General features: G+C 39.6%; 1 protein-coding gene across 4 annotated transcripts; it reads right to left on the reverse strand.

The window, feature by feature from the left end:
* Positions 1-986: 986 nt before the first annotated feature.
* On the reverse strand, positions 987-20,571 carry KCTD14 (potassium channel tetramerization domain containing 14). Of its 4 annotated transcripts, none has more exons than XM_075849933.1 (2): positions 20,305-20,571; positions 987-2,738 (listed from the first exon to the last, which is right to left on the reverse strand). In XM_075849933.1, the coding sequence occupies exons 1-2, from the start codon at positions 20,359-20,361 to the stop codon at positions 2,067-2,069; spliced, it is 729 nt and encodes a 242-aa protein (XP_075706048.1). In that variant the 5' UTR covers positions 20,362-20,571; the 3' UTR covers positions 987-2,066. The 4 variants fall into 4 exon arrangements, with proteins under 4 accessions (XP_075706048.1, XP_075706049.1, XP_075706051.1 ...); XM_075849934.1 differs by lacking the exon at positions 20,305-20,571 and adding an exon at positions 20,141-20,279; XM_075849936.1 differs by lacking the exon at positions 20,305-20,571 and adding an exon at positions 15,095-15,508.
* Positions 20,572-21,425: the final 854 nt, after the last annotated feature.

Raw genomic sequence — 21,425 nt, forward strand, 5'->3', positions numbered from 1 at the left:
TTATATACTGGGAAACTGAAAAAAAAAAATCTTTGTAGGGTGGAATGGGGGGGGGGGGGGAATTCGGGCAAGCGATTCTTCCATGGTGTTTTTTTTTATGGCGTCAAACTATGGGGTAAAAAGAACACGTTAACTTAATTCTGCGGGTCAATACGAATACTGCGAGACCAAATGTATTTTGTCCTTTTATTGTTTTACTATTTTTCGGTCGATTGAGCGGTGTGCGGTCTTGTTTTTATTAGTTCCAATTTTAGGTACATGCAACTTTTTGATTACTTTTTTTTCCATTTTTATTAGGGAGGAGGGGTGACTAAAAAACAGGAATTTTTTTTTACGGCGTTCACCATGCAGGTTAAATTTAAGAAAAAATTAATAGTTCGGACTTTTACGGACACGGCGATTTATTTTGTTTACATTACTTCAGGGGAAAATGGGCAAACTTTTTTTTTTTTTTTTAACTTGTAATATGAGCACAAAGATGGCAGACCTGGGGGGGGGGGGGGGCCTTTAGTAAGTTCCTGGACTGCCATGAAAACCATGGGCACCCCACGATCACGGTGTGGCCACCTCTTTCTAACTGCTTCGATGTTGTGGTCGCCATTAACCACTGCATCTAACGGGTTAAATGGCTGGGATTGCAGTTATCTAAGATCCAGTCGTTACAGTATCAGCTGTAACACACAGCTGACACCCCCGTAGTAGGGAGCAGGCGCAGCCTGTGAGCCCGCTCCATACTCACCCTTCCAAGCTATGACGTAAATGTACGTCAAATGTCAGGATGGTGTTAAAGGAACACACCTGGCAAAACGGATCGTGTTATGCCTAATGTTTGAGGAGGCCGATCATGACAGGGATTCAGAGAACACCAAAAAGGAAATTGCTGGTCATGCTCCGCCCCCTCAGCCGTAACCGTGTATACTTTGCCTCTATAGCTCGCTGGACCATAAACTAAGGAAACCCATTCCAATGAGAGACACAAAAAATAATAATTTTGAAAAAAATCTTTATTAAAATATTTTAAAAAGTAAACACATATTCCGGTTTATTCTTCATCAACAATGCGTACAGATGGCGCTGTATATGGACGGTAGAAAGCGCATACCCCAATTTCAATAGAAAAATATCACAATAGTGGACTGTATAGATTCTGTGAGGTAGATTACTAGACAGTGACGTATACATCATACGTATAAAATGCTGCTTACGAGGAGTACATTAAGGCCATGTAAAGGGGGCACTAACTTTATATTAACTGGTCTAAAACGTTATACGATTACTTACACAATGGCGCTAAAACCAGGAAGATCATACCATTCCCTATGTCACGGTGTCGACAGATTTTCGACACCGTCTCCCATGTCTCGTGGTTTACCATAGAAGCAAGTGCTTTGCAAAGCCGCAGGACCCCCAGCGATCAGCTTTGATCTGTGGAGAAACCTGGCAGTAAGTGTTCAATTTCCCTGCAGCGCCACCACAGGAGAAATGAAGAATTACAGTGTCCATTCATATCAATGTGTTGTCTGTGTAATGGAGGACAGGACAGATTTAAAGTTTACAATGTGGGTTCACTTTAAAATATACTTTTTTTATCAATAGCTGATTAACCTAAAATAAACAAATTCTTAATACACTTTCGCCAGTTGAGAACTCTAAAGAAATCGTCATCCACCATACGGTTTTTGGGCTGATTAAGTTGATATATTTCTGTATAGGGAGCAGTGTTCAGACAAATTATATAATTCTGGTTGCCTGCAGCCACCACTACAAGAAGCTAACTGCATATAAATTGGTATATAGCATTGGACTCAATTGAGCAGTATAAACCTGTATGCAGTGAGCTCCTCCTAGTGGTGGCTGCAGGTATCAGTGTCACAGGGGAAGAAATTCAGTGCTAAGCTCCTTCCACCAAGAGCCCCACCATAGCGGTTACATACCCTGCACCTGTGGTTGTTACGCCACTGGTGGATATGGTTATGTTCCTTGCAGTGTAGTACAGAATGAAGGACACGTATATACAATAATGTCTACTTCAGTGCTGTAAATTTCGTAGCATTTTTTTTTTTTTTTTACCACCATGTAAATACAAACTTGTAAAAAAAGTCATATGATTTAAACCTAAACCCTTTATCAGCTACATGAGGCAGGTACGATACTTTGTAGCCTTTGTCCTCAATGTCCGCTCTAATACAGTCCAGCAGGTCGGAGATTCCCGGAGACGCCTTCCAAGGTCCAAACTTGACCACAGACTCCTTGTCCATGTCGAGAGTGTTTAGGGCGTCGTGACACTTTGACGCATCCTCCTCAGTCCTCACAATGCAAGCAATGACATTGGAGTATCGCGAGGCCACCACCTCCGCCCTGGCGATGCGTATCATCACCTCAATGTTTTCACTATAGTTGGGTACTCGCGCAAGGAATTGCTTTCTTCCGACCTGCTCCCCAAAGATTTGTGGGGTCTCTTCCAACTTCTTCACCAATGCCTCAATTTCATAGAACAAGGCCTCCTTGTAGACTTCTTGGATGTACTGAGTGGGCACTTGACCGGAACGTAGATACTCCAGGATGTAGCGGAAATATTTCCCCTCCCTGTCAATAAAATACCTCCCCTCAGGGTCTGTGCGGAGCTTGGGCTGCCCACTGAACATCTCAAAAAGCTTGGAACCTTGATACTTCTTCAGTGTCCCAATGGTTGTTGTATAAATATCACCACCGATATTCAACTGAACGACGGGCGACATCTGCAGAAAAAAAACAGAAGTTCAGACACGGTATAAAAATACTAGAATCAGAAATCAAGGTTATAATCATTCTGGGATGTCTTCCATACTGCTACCCCAAAGAAGCTTCATTGGTTTGTGCAACCGTTTCTCATTGTTAGTTCCCCTGCATGAATATGAAGGTGGGGCTTTTAATATGATACTGCCACCTATATACAAGAATATAACTACTACAATACTGCCCCCTATATACAAGAATATAACTACTATAATACTGCTCCTATATACAAGACTATAACTACTATAATACGGCCTCCTATATACAAGACTATAACTACTATAATACTGCTCCCTATATACAAGAATATAACTACTATAATACTGCTCCTATATACACGAATATAACTACTATAATACTGCCCCCTATATACAAGAACATAACTACTATAATACTGTCCACTATATACAAGAATATAACTACTATAATACTGCCCCTATATACAAGAATATAACTACTATAATACTGCCTCCTATATACAAGAATATAACTACTATAATACTGCCTCCTATATACAAGAATATAACTACTATAATACTGCCTCCTATATACAAGAATAGAACTACTATAATACTGCCTCCTATATACAAGAATAGAACTACTATAATACTGCCCCTATATACAAGAATATAACTACTATAATACTGCCTCCTATATACAATAACATAACTACTATAATACTGCCCCTATATACAAGAATATAACTACTATATTACTGCTCCCTATAAACAAGAATATAACTACTATAATACTGTCCCCTATATACAAGAATATAACTACTATAATACTGCCCCCTATATACAAGAATATAACTACTATAATACTGCCCCCTATGTACAAGAATATAACTACTATAATACTGCCCCCTATGTACAAGAATATAACTACTATAATACTGCTCCTATATACAAGAATATAACTACTATAATACGGCTCCTATATACAAGAATATAACTACTATAATACTGCTCCTATATACAAGAATATAACTACTATAATACTGCCCCTATATACAAGAATATAACTACTATAATACTGCGCTCTATATACAAGAATATAACTACTATAATACTGCGCTCTATATACAAGAATATAACTACTATAATACTGCGCTCTATATACAAGAATATAACTACTATAATACTGTGCTCTATATACAAGAATATAACTACTATAATACTGCCCCCTATATACAAGAATATAACTACTATAATACTGCCCCCTATGTACAAGAATATAACTACTATAATACGGCTCCTATATACAAGAATATAACTACTATAATACTGCTCCTATATACAAGAATATAACTACTATAATACTGCCCCTATATACAAGAATATAACTACTATAATACTGTGCTCTATATACAAGAATATAACTACTATAATACTGCGCTCTATATACAAGAATATAACTACTATAATACTGCCCCCTATATACAGGAATATAACTACTATAATACTGCTCCTATATACAAGAATATAACTACTATAATACTGCCCCCTATATACAAGAACATAACTACTATAATACTGTCCCCTATATACAAGAATATAACTACTATAATACTGCCCCCTATATACAAGAACATAACTACTATAATACTGTCCCCTATATACAAGAATATAACTACTATAATACTGCCCCCTATATACAAGAATATAACTACTATAATACTGCCCCCTATGTACAAGAATATAACTACTATAATACTGCCCCCTATGTACAAGAATATAACTACTATAATACGGCTCCTATATACAAGAATATAACTACTATAATACTGCTCCTATATACAAGAATATAACTACTATAATACTGCCCCTATATACAAGAATATAACTACTATAATACTGCGCTCTATATACAAGAATATAACTACTATAATACTGCGCTCTATATACAAGAATATAACTACTATAATACTGCCCCCTATATACAGGAATATAACTACTATAATACTGCTCCTATATACAAGAATATAACTACTATAATACTGCCCCCTATATACAAGAATATAACTACCATAATACTGCCCCCTATGTACAAGAATATAACTACTATAATACGGCTCCTATATACAAGAATATAACTACTATAATACTGCTCCTATATACAAGAATATAACTACTATAATACTGCGCTCTATATACAAGAATATAACTACTATAATACTGCGCTCTATATACAAGAATATAACTACTATAATACTGCGCTCTATATACAAGAATATAACTACTATAATACTGCCTCCTATATATAGGAATATAACTACTATAATACTGCCTCCTATATATAGGAATATAACTACTATAATACTGCCCCGATGTACAAGAATATAACTACTATAATACTGCCCCTATATACAAGAATATAACTACTATAATACTGCCCCCTATATACAAGACTATAACTACTGTAACACTGCCCCTATTTTACAAGAATATAACTACTATAATACTGCTCCTATGTACAAGAATATAACTACTACTATAATACTGCTCCTATATACAAGAATATAACTACTACTATAATACTGCTCCTATATACAAGAATATAAACTACTATAACACTGCCCCCTATGTACAAGAATATAACTACTATAATACTGCCCCTATATACAAGAATATAACTACTATAATACTGCCCCCTATATACAAGAATATAACTACTATAATATTGGTCCCTGTATACAAGAATATAACTACTATAATACTGCCCCCTATATACAAGAATATAACTACTATAATACTGCTGCTATATACAAGAATATAACTACTATAATACTGCTCCCTATGTACAAGAATATAACTACTATAATACTGCCTCCTATATACAAGACTATAACTACTATAATACTGCTCCTATATACAAGAATATAACTACTAGAATACTGCCCCCTATGTACAAGAATATAACTACTATAATACTGCTCCCTATATACAAGAATATAACTACTATAATACTGCTCCTATATACAAGAATATAACTACTATAATACTGCCCATATATACAAGAATATAACTACTATAATACTGCTCCTATATACAAGAATATAACTAATATAATACTGCCCCTATATACAAGAATATAACTACTATAATACTGCCCCTATATACAAAAATATAACTACTATAATACTGCCCCCTATATACAAGAACATAACTACTATAATACTGCCCCTATATACAAGAATATAACTACTATAATACTGCCCCTATATACAAGAATATAACTACTATAATACTGCTCCTATATACAAGAATATATCTACTATAATACTGCCCCTATATACAAGAATATAACTACTATAATACTGCCCCCTATATACAAGAATATAACTACTATAATACTGCCCCCTATATACAAGAATATAACTACTATAATACTGCTCCTATATACAAGAATATAACTACTATAATACTGCCCCCTATATACAAGAATATAACTACTATAATACTGCTCCTATATACAAGAATATAACTACTATAATACTGCCCCTATATACAAGAATATAACTACTATAATACTGCCCCTATATACAAGAATATATCTACTATAATACTGCCCCTATATACAAGAATATAACTACTATAATACTGCCCCCTATATACAAGAATATAACTACTATAATACTGCCCCTATATACAAGAATATAACTACTATAATACTGCTCCCTATATACAAGAATATAACTACTATAATACTGCTCCTATATACAAGAATATAACTACTATAATACTGCTCCCTATATCTAACTATCTGTAAACAAACATGTTTGCCACCGCTCTCATCATTATAGCTGCTCTTGGTTTTCAATCCTATCGCCCTTTTAAGACTTGCCAAAAAACAGTCTACATCAGTCCCTCTCTCCTTGCCTCGCCCATGTACAGCTCCCATTCACTATTCACTTTCCTCAGTCAACTTAACCCATCTTATCCCACTGCCCAACATAAAAAACACTCTCATAAATCACAGAACCATCTGCTGTCTCTCTCCATTCTCCTGCTACTAGCTGCAGGGGACGTCTCTCACAAACCCTGGGCCTCCCTTTTCTTCTGCCAAGCTCAACCACTTACCTGCCACACATAGAAACCCTGCAAATCTTCTTGCCATTCCTTGTATGTCTTCTCCTGTCTCTTTTAACTGTGCTCTCTGGAACTCTCGGTCCGTGTGCAACAAACTCACCTTTATTCATGACTTATTCCTTTCTAACTCTCTCAACCTTCTGGCTCTTACAGAAACATGGCTACACCTGTCTGACACTTCTTCCCCTGCTGCTCTATCTTATGGTGGTCTCCAATTCTCTCATGCCCCTAGACCTGAGAACAGGCAGGGTGGAGGAGTAGGTATACTTCTTTCCTCACACTGCACTTTCCAGGTCATTCCCCCGGTCCCCTCACTCACATTTCCCTCTTTTGAAGTCCACACCCTCAAACTCTTTCACCCTTTTTCCCTCCGAGTGGCAGTTGTCTACCGCCCACCGGGCTCACCCCGCCAATTCCTGGATCATTTTGCTGCCTGGCTTCCACAATTTCTATCCTCTGAAACACCCACTCTCATCATGGGTGACTTCAACATCCCCATTGATAACCCAATCTCCTCATCTGCCTCCCAGTTTCTATCTTTAACCTCGTCCCTCGGTCTGTCACAACTTACTAACTCTCCTACACATGAGGACGGGCATTCACTTGACCTGGTCTTCTTCCGGCTCTGCTCAGTTTCTGACTTTATTAACTCTCCTCTCCCGCTTTCTGACCACAATCTTCTCTCCTTTACTATCAATCATTCGCAGCCTCCTCAGGTCATCCCTACGTATCAGACATACAGGAATCTACATGCCATTAACACTGTGAAATTCATAGACAGTCTACAGTCCTCATTGTCCCCTATCTCTTCCCTCTCCTGTCCCAATCTGGCTGCCAAACTTTATAATAACACTCTCAAAAATGCATTGGATGAAGCAGCCCCCACTACACTCCGAACCACCCGACAAAGACGACGACAACCCTGGCACGCGCCTCAATCCCGCTTTCTTCAGCGGTGCTTGAGATGTGCCGAACGACTGTGGAGAAAATCGCATTTGGATGCAGATTTCCTCCATTACAAATTTATGCTCAAAACTTACAACTCTGCCCTTCACCGCGCCAAACAAGTCTACTTCACTTCTCTCATCTCCACACTATCTAACAATCCAAAACGCCTCTTTGATACTTTTCACTCCCTCCTTAGTCCTAAAGTGCAGACGCCAATCACAGATCTCAGTGCTGAAGACCTGGCCAATTATTTTAAAGTTAAAATTGACAACATCCGGCATGATATTATCTCCCAGTCCGCTAGTAACATCGATCCCCTTCCCTCCCGCACTCCCTCTTCTTCACTCTCAGCATTTGACCCAATAACTGAATAAGTCTCGAGGCTCCTCTCTTCTTCTCGTCCTACTACCTGCCCTAGTGATCCTGTCCCCTCACACCTCCTCCAGTCCCTCTCCCCTCACACCTCCTCCAGTCCCTCTCCTTAGCGGTCACTGGTCACCTGACTAAAATATTTAACCTCTCTCTTTCCTCTGGTATCTTTCCCTCCGCTTTTAAACATGCCATTATAAACCCATTATTGAAAAAACCAACTCTTGACCCATCCAGCGCTGCCAACTACCGACCAGTCTCTAATCTGCTCCAAACTCCTGGAACGCTTGGTCTACTCTCGCCTTATCCGCTATCTCTCTGCTAACTCCATTCTTGACCCCTTACAATCTGGTTTCCGCACTCTACACTCCACAAAAACTGCCCTTACTAAAGTCTCAAATGATCTCTTGGCGGCTAAATCGGACGGTAAATCCTCTCTCCTGATTCTTTTGGATCTCTCTGCAGCCTTTGACACTGTAGACCACAAACTCCTACTTAACATGCTCCACTCAATTGGCCTCCAGGACGCGGCTCTCTCTTGGTTTTCCTCCTATCTCTCTGACCGCTCATTCAGTGTGTCATTTGCTGGTTCCACTTCTTCTCCTCTTCCACTTGCTATCGGGGTTCCTCAGGGATCAGTCCTAGGTCCGCTCTTCTTTTCTCTCTACACAGCTCCTATTGGACAAACCATCAGCAGATTTGGCTTCCAGAACCATCTCTACGCTGATGACACCCAATTATATGTCTCTTCCCGTGACATCACCCCTGCTCTAATACAGAACACCAGTGATTGTCTGTCCGCTGTCTCTAACATCATGTCCTCTCTCTATCTGAAACTGAATCTTTCTAAAACTGAGCTCCTTGTGTTCCCACCATCTACTAACCTCCCTAAACCTGATGTCTCCATCTCTGTGTGTGGCACTACCATCACTCCTAAGCAGCACGCCCGCTGTCTCTACCATCACTCCTAAGCAGCACGCCCGCTGTCTCTATCATCACTCCTAAGCAGTGCGCCCGCTGTCTCTACCATAACTCCTAAGCAGCGCGCCCGCTGTCTCTACCATCACTCCTAAGCAGCGCGCCCGCTGTCTCTATCATAACTCCTAAGCAGTGCGCCCGCTGTCTCTACCATCACTCCTAAGCAGCACGCCCGTAACTCCTAAGCAGTGCGCCCGCTGTCTCTATCATAACTCCTAAGCAGTGCGCCCGCTGTCTCTATCATAACTCCTAAGCAGTGCGCCCGCTGTCTCTATCATAACTCCTAAGCAGTGCGCCCGCTGTCTCTATCATAACTCCTAAGCAGTGCGCCCGCTGTCTCTATAACTCCTAAGCAGCACGCCCACTGTCTCTATCATAACTCCTAAGCAGTGCGCCCGCTGTCTCTATCATAACTCCTAAGCAGCACGCCCGCTGTCTCTATCATAACTCCTAAGCAGTGCGCCCGCTGTCTCTATCATAACTCCTAAGCAGCACGCCCGCTGTCTCTATCATAACTCCTAAGCAGTGCGCCCGCTGTCTCTATCATAACTCCTAAGCAGTGCGCCCGCTGTCTCTATCATAACTCCTAAGCAGCACGCCCGCTGTCTCTATCATAACTCCTAAGCAGTGCGCCCGCTGTCTCTATCATAACTCCTAAGCAGTGCGCCCGCTGTCTCGGGGTTATTTTTGACTCAGATCTTTCCTTTACTCCTCACATACAATCACTTTCACGCTCCTGTCATTTTCACCTCAAAAACATCTCCAAAATCCGCTCTTTTCTTACGGAGGAAACTGCCAAAACTTTCATTGTTGCTCTGATTCACTCTCGTCTTGACTCCTGTAACTCATTACTAGTCGGTCCTCCCCTCACTAAACTCTCCCCTCTCCAATCTATCCTCAATGCAGCAGCCAGGCTCATCTTTATGACCAACCGCTACACCAACGCCTCTACCCTGTGCCAGTCACTGCATTGGTTGCCCATCCCCTTCCGAATAAAATTAAAACTTATTACTCTCCCCCACGACGCTCTCCACAGTGCTGCACCTCCTTACATCTCCTCCCTCATCTCTGTCTACCACCCTACTCGGGCTCTACGTTCTGCCAACGACCTTAGATTAAAATCCTCCATAATCCGAACCTCCCACTCCCGTCTCCAGGATTTCTCTCGTGCTGCCCCGTCCTCTGGAATGCGCTACCCCAGACAATCAGATTAATTCCCAATATCCACAGTTTTAAACGTTCCCTGAAAACACATCTATTTAGACAGGCCTATAACATTCCCTAATCTGACTCCTTTCCATGGCCCTCCTTTTAGATTAGTCATCAGAATAAGATTCCCTCACACTCCTTCTCTTCATGTCCGTCATACACGGATACCGGCTGGTGACCGGATCATGCAGCTTTATGTTACCACCGCATGTGTATAAAGATGGCCGGACCATTGTACAGAACAAACACTATTACACTTTGTGTCTCCCTTATGTCCTCATAGATTGTAAGCTCTTGCGAGCAGGGTCCTTACTCCCCAGGTTTGAATTGTAAATGAACTTTGTCACTATGTAATGTCTGATATTGTTGGTTTCATATTTCCCTCTAAATTGTAAAGTGCTGCGTAATATGTTGGCGCTATATAAATAAAGATTATTATTATTATTATATACAAGAATATAACTACTATAATACTGCCCCTATATACAAGAATAATACTACTATAATACTGCCCCCTATATACAAGAATATAACTACTATAATACTGCTCCTTATATACAAGAATATAACTACTATAATACTGCTCCTTATATACAAGAATATAACTACTATAATACTGCCCCTATATACAAGAATATAACTAGTATAATACTGCTCCCTATATACAAGAATATAACTACTATAATACTGCCCCCTATATACAAGAATATAACTACTATACTACTGCCCCCTATATACAAGAATATAACTACTATAATACTGCCTCCTATATACAAGAATATAACTACTATAATACTGCCCCTATATACAAGAATATAACTACTATAATACTGCCACTATATACAAGGATATAACTACTATAATACTGCCCCCTATATACAAGAATATAACTACTATAATACTGCCCCCTATATACAAGAATATAACTACTATAATACTGCCCCCATATACAAGAATATAACTACTATAATACTGCCTCCTATATACAAGAATATAACTACTATAATACTGCTCCTATATACAAGAATATAACTACTATAATACTGCTCCTATATACAAGAATATAACTACTATAATACTGCCCCCTATGTACAAGAATATAACTACCATAATACTGCTCCTATATACAAGAATATAACTACTATAATACTGCTCCTATATACAAGAATATAACTACTATAATACTGCTCCTATATACAAGAATATAACTACTATAATACTGCCCCCTATGTACAAGAATATAACTACCATAATACTGCTCCTATATACAAGAATATAACTACTTGTATATAGGGGCAGTATTATAGAATATAACTACTATAATACTGCCCATATATACGAGAATATAACTACTATAATACTGCATCTATATACAAGAATATAACTACTATAATACTGCATCTATATACAAGAATATAACTACTATAATACTGCCCCCTATATACAAGAATATAACTACTATAATACTGCCCCTATATACAAGAATATAACTACTATAATACTGCCCCTATATACAAGAATATAACTACTATAATACTGCCCCCTATATACAAGAATATAACTACTATAATACTGCCCCCTATATACAAGAATATAACTACTATAATACTGCCCTCTATATACAAGAATATAACTACTATAATACTGCCCATATATACGAGAATATAACTACTATAATACTGCCCATATATACGAGAATATAACTACTATAATACTGCCCATATATACAAGAATATAACTACTATAATACTGCTCCTATATACAAGAATATAACTACTATAATACTGCCCCCTATGTACAAGAATATAACTACCATAATACTGCTCCTATATACAAGAATATAACTACTTGTATATAGGGGCAGTATTATAGAATATAACTACTATAATACTGCCCATATATACGAGAATATAACTACTATAATACTGCATCTATATACAAGAATATAACTACTATAATACTGCTCCTATATACAAGAATATAACTACTATAATACTGCCCCTATATACAAGAATATAACTACTATAATACTGCCCCCTATATACAAGAATATAACTACTATAATACTGCCCATATATACGAGAATATAACTACTATAATACTGCCCCTATATACGAGAATATAACTACTATAATACTGCCCATATATACGAGAATATAACTACTATAATACTGCCCATATATACGAGAATATAACTACTATAATACTGCCCCCTATATACAAGAATATAACTACTATAATACTGCCCCTATATACAAGAATATAACTACTATAATACTGCCCCTATATACAAGAATATAACTACTATAATACTGCTCCATATATACAAGAATATAACTACTATAATACTGCCCCTATATACAAGAATATAACTACTATAATACTGCTCCATATATACAAGAATATAACTACTATAATACTGCCCCCTATATACAGGAATATAACTACTATAATACTGCCCCCTATATACAAGAATATAACTACTATAATACTGCCCCCTATATACAAGAATATAACTACTATAATACTGCCCCTATATACAAGAATATAACTACTATAATACAAGAATAGAACTACTATAATACTGCCCCCTATATACAAGAATATAACTACTATAATACTGCCCCTATATACAAAAATATAACTACTATAATACTGCTCCTATATACAAGAATATAACTACTATAATACTGCCCCTATATACAAGAATAATACTACTATAATACTGCTCCTATATACAAGAATATAACTACTATAATACCTCTCCTATATACAAGAATATAACTACTATAATACCTCTCCTATATACAAGAATATAACTACTATAATACCGCTCCTATATACAAGAATATAACTACTATAATACTGCCCCCTATATACAAGAATATAACTACTATAATACTGCCCCTATATACAAGAATATAACTACTATAATACTGCCCCCTATATACAAGAATATAACTACTATAATACTGCCCTCTATATACAAGAATATAACTACTATAATACTGCCTCCTATATACAAGAATATAACTACTATAATACTGCCCCTATATACAAGAATATAACTACTATAATACTGCCCCTATATACAAGAATATAACTACTATAATACTGCCCCCTATATACAAGATTATAACTACTATAATACTACCCCTATATACAAGAATATAACTACTATAATACTGCTCCTATATACAAGAATATAACTACTATAATACTGCCCCCTATATACAAGAATATAACTACTATAATACTGCCCCTATATACAAGAATATAACTACTATAATACTGCTCCTATATACAAGAATATGACCACTATAATACTGCCCCTATATACAAGAATATAACTACTATAATACTGCTCCTATATACAAGAATATATCTACTATAATACTGCTCCTATATACAAGAATATATCTACTATAATACTGCTCCTATATACAAGAATATATCTACTATAATACTGCTCCTATATACAAGAATATATCTACTATAATACTGCTCCTATATACAAGAATATATCTACTATAATACTGCCCCCTATATATAAGAATATAACTACTATAATACTGCTCCAATATACAAGAATATAACTACTATAATACTGCTCCTATATACAAGAATATAACTACTATAATACTGCTCCTATATACAAGAATATAACTACTATAATACTGCTCCTATATACAAGAATATAACTACTATAATACTGCCCCCTATGTACAAGAATATAACTACTATAATACTGCTCCTATATACAAGAATATAACTACTATAATACTGCTGCTATATACAAGAATATAACTACTATAATACTGCTCCTATATACAAGAATATAACTACTATAATACTGCTCCTATATACAAGAATATAACTACTATAATACTGCCCCCTATATACAAGAATATAACAACTAGAATACTGCTCCTATATACAAGAATATAATTACTATAATACTGCCCCTATATACAAGAATATAACTACTATAATACTGCCTCCTATATACAAGAATATAACTACTATAATACTGCCTCCTATATACAAGAATATAACTACTATAATACTGCCCCCTATATACAAGAATATAACTACTATAATACTGCCCCCTATATACAAGAATATAACTACTATAATACTGCCCCCTATATACAAGAATATAACTACTATAATATTGCCTCTATATACAAGAATATAACAACTAGAATACTGCTCCTATATACAAGAATATAATTACTATAATACTGCCCCTATATACAAGAATAGAATTATTATAATAAATCAGTTTACAACTATGTACTTAGGGAAAATGTCAGAACAAAAAAAGCTTGGGACTAATAAAGTTGGGACTAATAAATCAAACTACACTGATTTCTATTACTCTACAGCCACCAATCAGACCCCGGCTCTCACCAGTATAATGTAGTCCGTGTGATTATAAATTCCGGCACATTATATCAGTGGGTAATCCGTCCTTTAATCTCAGATTGTTAGTTTCGACTTGTTCCAAAATATGCTTCCAGTTTCTATGTGTGACTTTAACTGGCCATAGACCTATAGCTAAGTATGTGGGGACGACCAATAACCAGCTCGGCTACCCATAAAGATGCCAGTGGCCGGCCAGCAATAGTCGCCATCATCACTTGTATAGGGTTTGATGACGTTGGTCTTCCATGGTACTGTGGAAGGGAGAATCTGCCCCACACTCAGTTTTATATACTTACTGTATTTTTTGACTATAGGTTGCTTTCCCTGGGAAATAGGATGTTGTCTGTCACATATTTGCAGGTGTTGGTCGTTCCGTTGCGAGGGGTTTTTACAGTCAATCATCCGTGACCTCAGCCATATCTTTGTACAGTAGGGGTGAGCAAATAACTCCTCCTCCTCGGAACGCCCGATCGGTCAGTCAACAGATCACTTTCCCATATTCAAAGAATTTTCCACTATTACTAAGAAGCCATTGAGAAGGTTTCCGCTCCCACAACCGGCAATGAATGGATGATCGCCTCATTACACGCACTATTGTAGTGAACTCACGGGAAGAGCAAGCAGCAAATAGTGTGAGGACGGACTCTCTCAGGAGAAATCCTCCCCCGGTACATGAATATATAGATTTATATATAAAGTCGTAATACAGTGCCCATATAATACGGCCTCGCACAGCCTATATAATACTACCATAAAGTAAAAAAATAAGGCCACGTTCACACGTTCAGGATTTGATGAGGATTTAGGTGCAGATTCTGCAGCGTAAAAATTTTTTATCCGTGAGAATAATGAGCATTTTTTATTATTCTCGCAGCATTCGCACGAAAAAGCAGTGGATTAGCCCCGTCGTCATTCAATGCTCATGCGGATCTGCCGGCACATCCACGGCAGAAATTTCGAGTGTCAGCCTCGGATTTCCGTCGCAGATTTTGTGTAAAATACACGTGAGGATTTGCCTATGAATGCGTGAACCCAGCCTAAGGCCCTGTTAACACGCTCTGTATTTGACGAGGATTGCGGAGCAACTTCAATGCACGTAAATGGGGTTTTTGTAACCAGGGACAAAAAAAAAAAACTAAAAATCATTTACACGAGAAGATGAACATGTTCATTCGTATCGCAGATTCCGCACGTAAAGACGCAGATTAGCCCCATGAAACGGGACTAATCCTCGTGCGGGTCCTCTTGTAAATACACGGCAGATTTGCCATAACCAAATCCGCGACGTGTAAACGTAACCTATCATAATACTATCATATAGTGAACACAGAATACCACACAAGGCCTACATAAAATAATGCCCTACTGTGAACATATTACCACCATACATTGCCAATTACCAGCCCCATACAGTACCCACATACAGCCATAAAGTGCTCAATAAACGACAACCGTGGTAAATTATAATCCCATATATTGAACACATAATACCACACAAGGCCTACATAAAATAATGCCGTCCTGTGGACCACCATAGATTGCCAAATACCAGTCCCATACAATACCCGCATAACACTGCCACACACAGCCGATAAAACTGTATAGAACATATAAGAGTGCCATAAAGTGCTCAATTATGCCAACTGTGGTAAATTATAACCCCATACAGTGAACAGATAACAATACTATACAATGTCTACATAATACGGCCATACAGTACCAACGCAGTAGTATCATACAGTGAGCACATAACAGTGCCCAAATAATACCACTGTACGGTGGTATTACTATACAGTGCCCAAATATTACCACAGCTGGTGACCGAGGAGAAAGTTCAGTGTGGGCCTCTAAATGGGGGTGGAAATAACCCCTTTTGCCAATCTCACACAATGACGTCTGCTACAAGATATTGAGAAGGCCCAACACCAGCACTGGAGACACGCACTACTACTCCCAGCAGGCCTGCGTGCCGTCAGCGGCGCTCAATGGGTATGTATGGGCTTGTCGTCCACTATTCGGGTGCCGCAGATGCAGCTTCGCTTTTATAAACCCACATTTGTTATATATATATATTGACCATCCATGGACCTGCTGGATATAAACAAACAGAGCAGTCTGTGTAGCTGTGGCCCCTAAAACTTGCTCTCTGGGGCCAAATGGCAACACAGTCCGGAGACATGGGGCCCAATATGCTCCCATTGTTACATAGTCCGTCTCACAGATAAAATGTCCTTGTTGCCCATAGCAACCGATCAGCTACCGTTTCCTAAATGGCACTGAGAAAATGAAAGTTGAAGGCTGATTGGTGGCTACAAGCAACAAGGTCAATATATGTGAGATAACTTGGAGACGTGGGGCCGATTATGCTTTCAAATCAGCTTTAACCCCTTAGTGACCACCAATACGCCTTTTCACGTCGGTCACTAAGGGGCCTTAGGCTAGGCCGCTGCCTTTTCACGTTCGCCTAGTCTATGTCCTGCACGGGTCTCCCGTGCAGGCAGGAGCCGGGGCTCTGCTGTCTGATGACAGCTGAGCTCCTGCTCCAACACCCGCGATCGAAGTTTAACCCGTTAAATGCCACCGTCAATAGCGACCGCAGCATTTAACTTTGTTTACAGAGGGAGTGAGCTCCCTCTGTCACCCATCGGTGGCCCGCAAATGCAATCGCGGGTCTCCGATGGGGTGTCATGGCAGCCGGGGGCCTGATAAAAGCCCCCAGGTCTGCCCTGGACATGTGCCAGTTAGGACGCACCGGAGCATTATAGCAGCGATCTGAAGATCGCACAGTAAAGTCCCCTAGTGGGACTAATAAAATAATAAATGTGAAAGAAAGATTATTAAATTACAGTAAATAAAATAAACCATAACCATTTTTTTCCATAAAAAGTGGTTTTATTTACTAAAAAATAAAGTCCACATATGTGGTATCGCCGCGACCGTAATGACTCCATTAATAAAGTTAATATGTAAATTAAACCGCAAGGTGAACACCATAAAAAAAACCCGCAAAAAACCATGGCAAAATTGCAATTTTTTTCCATTGCCCCCCAAAAAAGTCATAATAAAAATGAATCAATAAGTCCCATGCACCCCAAAACAGTACCAATCAAAACTACGTCTTGTCCCGCAAAAAACAAGCCTAAAAAATAACTACATTGATGGAAAAATAAAAAAAATTACGGCTCTGGGAAAGCGACGATGCAAAAACAAATAATTTTAGTTCAAAAGTGTTTTTATTGTGCAAAAGTCGTAAAACATAAAAAAACCTTTACATATGTGGTATCGCCGTAATCGTACCGACCCATAGAATAAAGGTAACGTGTTATTTACGTCGCATAGTGAACGGCGTCAATTTAAAACGCATAGAACAATGGCGGAATTTCAGTTTTTTTTTTATAATCCCCCCCAAAAAGTTAATTAAAAAAATGATGTACCCTAAAAAGTACAACTAATCCCGCAAAAAACAAAGTCCACATACAGCTGTGTAGATGAAAAAAAAAAAAAAAGTTATAGTTCTTTAAATGCGACTATAGAAAAACGAAAAATAAAATTAAAAATAGCGCGGTCATTAGGGCCTAAAACAGGCTGGTCACTAAGGGGTTAATATGGCGAAGGCTCGATATATATACTCCATGGCGTCCTTTTAAAGGAAATCTGCCAGCAGTTTTGACGCCTCAAAATGGCCGACAGCACTATGTAGAGGACGGGGCTGGCAGCGTAACCGGGCGGTAGTGACGGTCACGCAGGCTGCATGACCGAGAAATCTACGTTTTAATATCCCTGGCGCCGCGATCGCGTGCTCTCTCTGCGATGGACGTAGCGGTTTCCTGATTGGATGCTAGAGCTGTCACTCAGAGCACGGGGCAACCTGCATGACCGCCACCACAGGTACGATTACACCGCTCTCCCCGTCCTCCATATAGAGCTTTCAGCCATTTTGAGGGGCCCCTTTAAAACATAACGATAACAGCCATGGCGGAGCCGGCAAATCCAGACGGAGCCCATTGTCTTTAATTGGTCGGTCGGAGCTTCCAGTATTTTTGACGCCAAGAATAACCCTGCAGACGACACTATTCTCGCCATCAAAAAGAGCGACGGGAACGACATCGGTTCTCAACGCAAATGGAAAATTAATCTTTAGGCACGAATAAGGCTCTGTTCACATCTGCGCTAGGTTTTCCGATATTCTGTTCCATCGTAGTTACAGAAAAACAGAAGCACCGGGCACGACGGCAACCGATAGAAACCATTGACTTTAAATGGGTACCATTGGGTTTCCGTCATTTTGTTCTTCTTGATGTCCCTCCATCCCCATAGTGTCCCCTCCTGCGCTATTTTTTACAGTTTGTGGCATTTTTGAAAAACGCCCCCAAAAAAAGCACCAGGATATCAGGTAACCCCCTTACCCTACATAGATCTGTAATGTATGGGGAGCCCTCAGCGGTCTATGATGGCGCATTGGGTGGGGCTCTGTAGATAGCGCCATTATTGGGAGTTCCGTAGATTGCGCCCTTAATGGCGCCTTGTAGATGGGGTCGTTAATAGTTCTGCAGAAGGCGCCGCTATTGGCGGCTCCGCAGACGACGCCGGTGATGGGGGATCCGTAGACGGCGCCCGTGATGGGGGATCCGTAGACGGCGCCCGTGATGGGGGATCCGTAGACGGCGCCCGTGATGGGGGATCCGTAGACGGCGCCCGTGATGGGGGATCCCCAGGCGGCGCCCGTGATGGGGGATCCCCAGGCGGCGCCCGTGATGGGGGATCCCCAGGCGGCGCCCGTGATGGGGGATCCCCAGGCGGCGCCCGTGATGGGGGATCCCCAGGCGGCGCCCGTGATGGGGGCACTCTGGCTGTCTTATGGGGTGTGACCACTATTGGTGAGCGGGATTTACGTATAACACCGCATTTTAAACCTCCCAAAAAGCAGAACTACGAAAAAAATTCACCTTGTAATTTTAGAAGAAAAAAAAATAGAACATTCTGCGCATAGTAACAAACGAGCAGACGTGATTGGCGGATAACACCATTTCTCAGGTGTTGGCATACGATCGTCTACAATATTTTCATACAACCCCCATCGTCCGGTTTCTATGTAATGTTTATTGGCGGTTCGTGATTCTATTTTATCGCCGTGTTTGCGGCGCCAGACACCATGTTATTATATACATCAGTATTTCTTAAAGGGACAGCAGCATAAAATATGAAGTATATGGACAATTGGTGCCTTTCAGTACAATTACACCCCCTGAGATCTGAATAGAGCATAAACAAGAAATCTTAGGAAACTACAACCCCCAGCATTTCTTGCATTATTAGACTCATGTGAAACAAGTAGAACCCACCATGTATTATACAGGAAGACTTGTATGAAGAGCTGACAATCAGATAGAAGGTCACAGTCTCATTGACCTCCACCCCAGTGTTCAGCAGGCTGGGACCTGTGGTTCTGCAACAGACACAATGATAGGGAAGGCATGCTGGGAGTTGTAGTCAGGATGATACTCACGCTCTGCAGGGGGCTGGTGACCTGCTTGCCCTTGCTCCTTTGCTCGATAACGCTCATGTTGGCAGCGCTGTGGCCCCGGGTATGTCGGTGTGTGGGGACCGCAGGTGCTTTTTCTCAGGAGCCGCCGCCTCCTCCCGGGCCCCTCCCCATGTGACAGGTGGAAGAGAGGCGGCGCCGGAAGTGTGACGTCATCCGCAGACTAGCGGCTACCTGGATCATATAGTAGCGGTCATCTCCTGGGGGACTACAACTCCCAGCATGCCTGCACCATTGTAGTCTCCCAACAGCTGGCGAGACACGGGATGCAGCGCTGCCCTGCTAAACTTATACCCCTATGCTGCTTCTAGTCTATATATACCAGGACGGTCTACAGACTGATAGATCTACAATGTATATATGTGCTGCGGTAACTAGTGCATAGGGTACTAGTGCATGGAGTATGTGGGGTATATGTGATGTGCTGCAGTGTATATAACTAGTGCATGGAGGGTATATAACTAGTGTATGGGGTATAGAACTAGTGCATGGGGTGTATAGGGTATATGTGATGTGCTGCAGTGTATATAACTAGTGCATGGAGGGTATATAACGTGTGTAGGGTATATAGCTAGTGTATAGGGTATATAATTAGTGCATGGAGTGTATAGGGTATATGTGCTAGTGTATGGGGTATATGTGCTGTTCTGCAGTGTATATAACTAGTATATAGGGTATATAATTAGTGCATGGAGTATGTGGGGTATATGTGCTGTGCTGCAGTGTATATAACTAGTGTATGGAGTGTATATAACTAGTGCATGAAGTGTATATAACTAGTGCATGAAGTGTATATAACTAGTGCATGAAGTGTATATAACTAGTGCATGGAGTGTATATAACTAGTGTATGGGGTATATAACTAGTGTATGGGGTATAAGTGCATAGAATGTATAGGGTATATGTGCTGTGCTGCAGTGTATATAACTAGTGCATGGAGTGTATATAACTAGTGCATGAAGTGTATATAACTAGTGCATGAAGTGTATATAACTAGTGCATGGAGTGTATACAACTAGTGTATGGAGTGTATATAACTAGTGTATGGAGTGTATATAACTAGTGTATGGAGTGTATATAACTAG

The sequence above is a fragment of the Rhinoderma darwinii genome, chromosome 2 (genome assembly GCF_050947455.1).
Source record: "Rhinoderma darwinii isolate aRhiDar2 chromosome 2, aRhiDar2.hap1, whole genome shotgun sequence".
NCBI lineage: Eukaryota > Metazoa > Chordata > Amphibia > Anura > Rhinodermatidae > Rhinoderma > Rhinoderma darwinii.

Excerpts from the sequence above, each read along its gene's own strand:
- KCTD14 (XM_075849933.1), bottom strand. The coding sequence starts at position 20,361 with ATGAGCGTTATCGAGCAAAGGAGCAAGGGCAAGCAGGTCACCAGCCCC. Across the intron at positions 2,739-20,304 it reads TCACCAGCCCCCTGCAGAGC|ATGTCGCCCGTCGTTCAGTT; the intron begins GTGAGTATCATC and ends TTTTTTCTGCAG.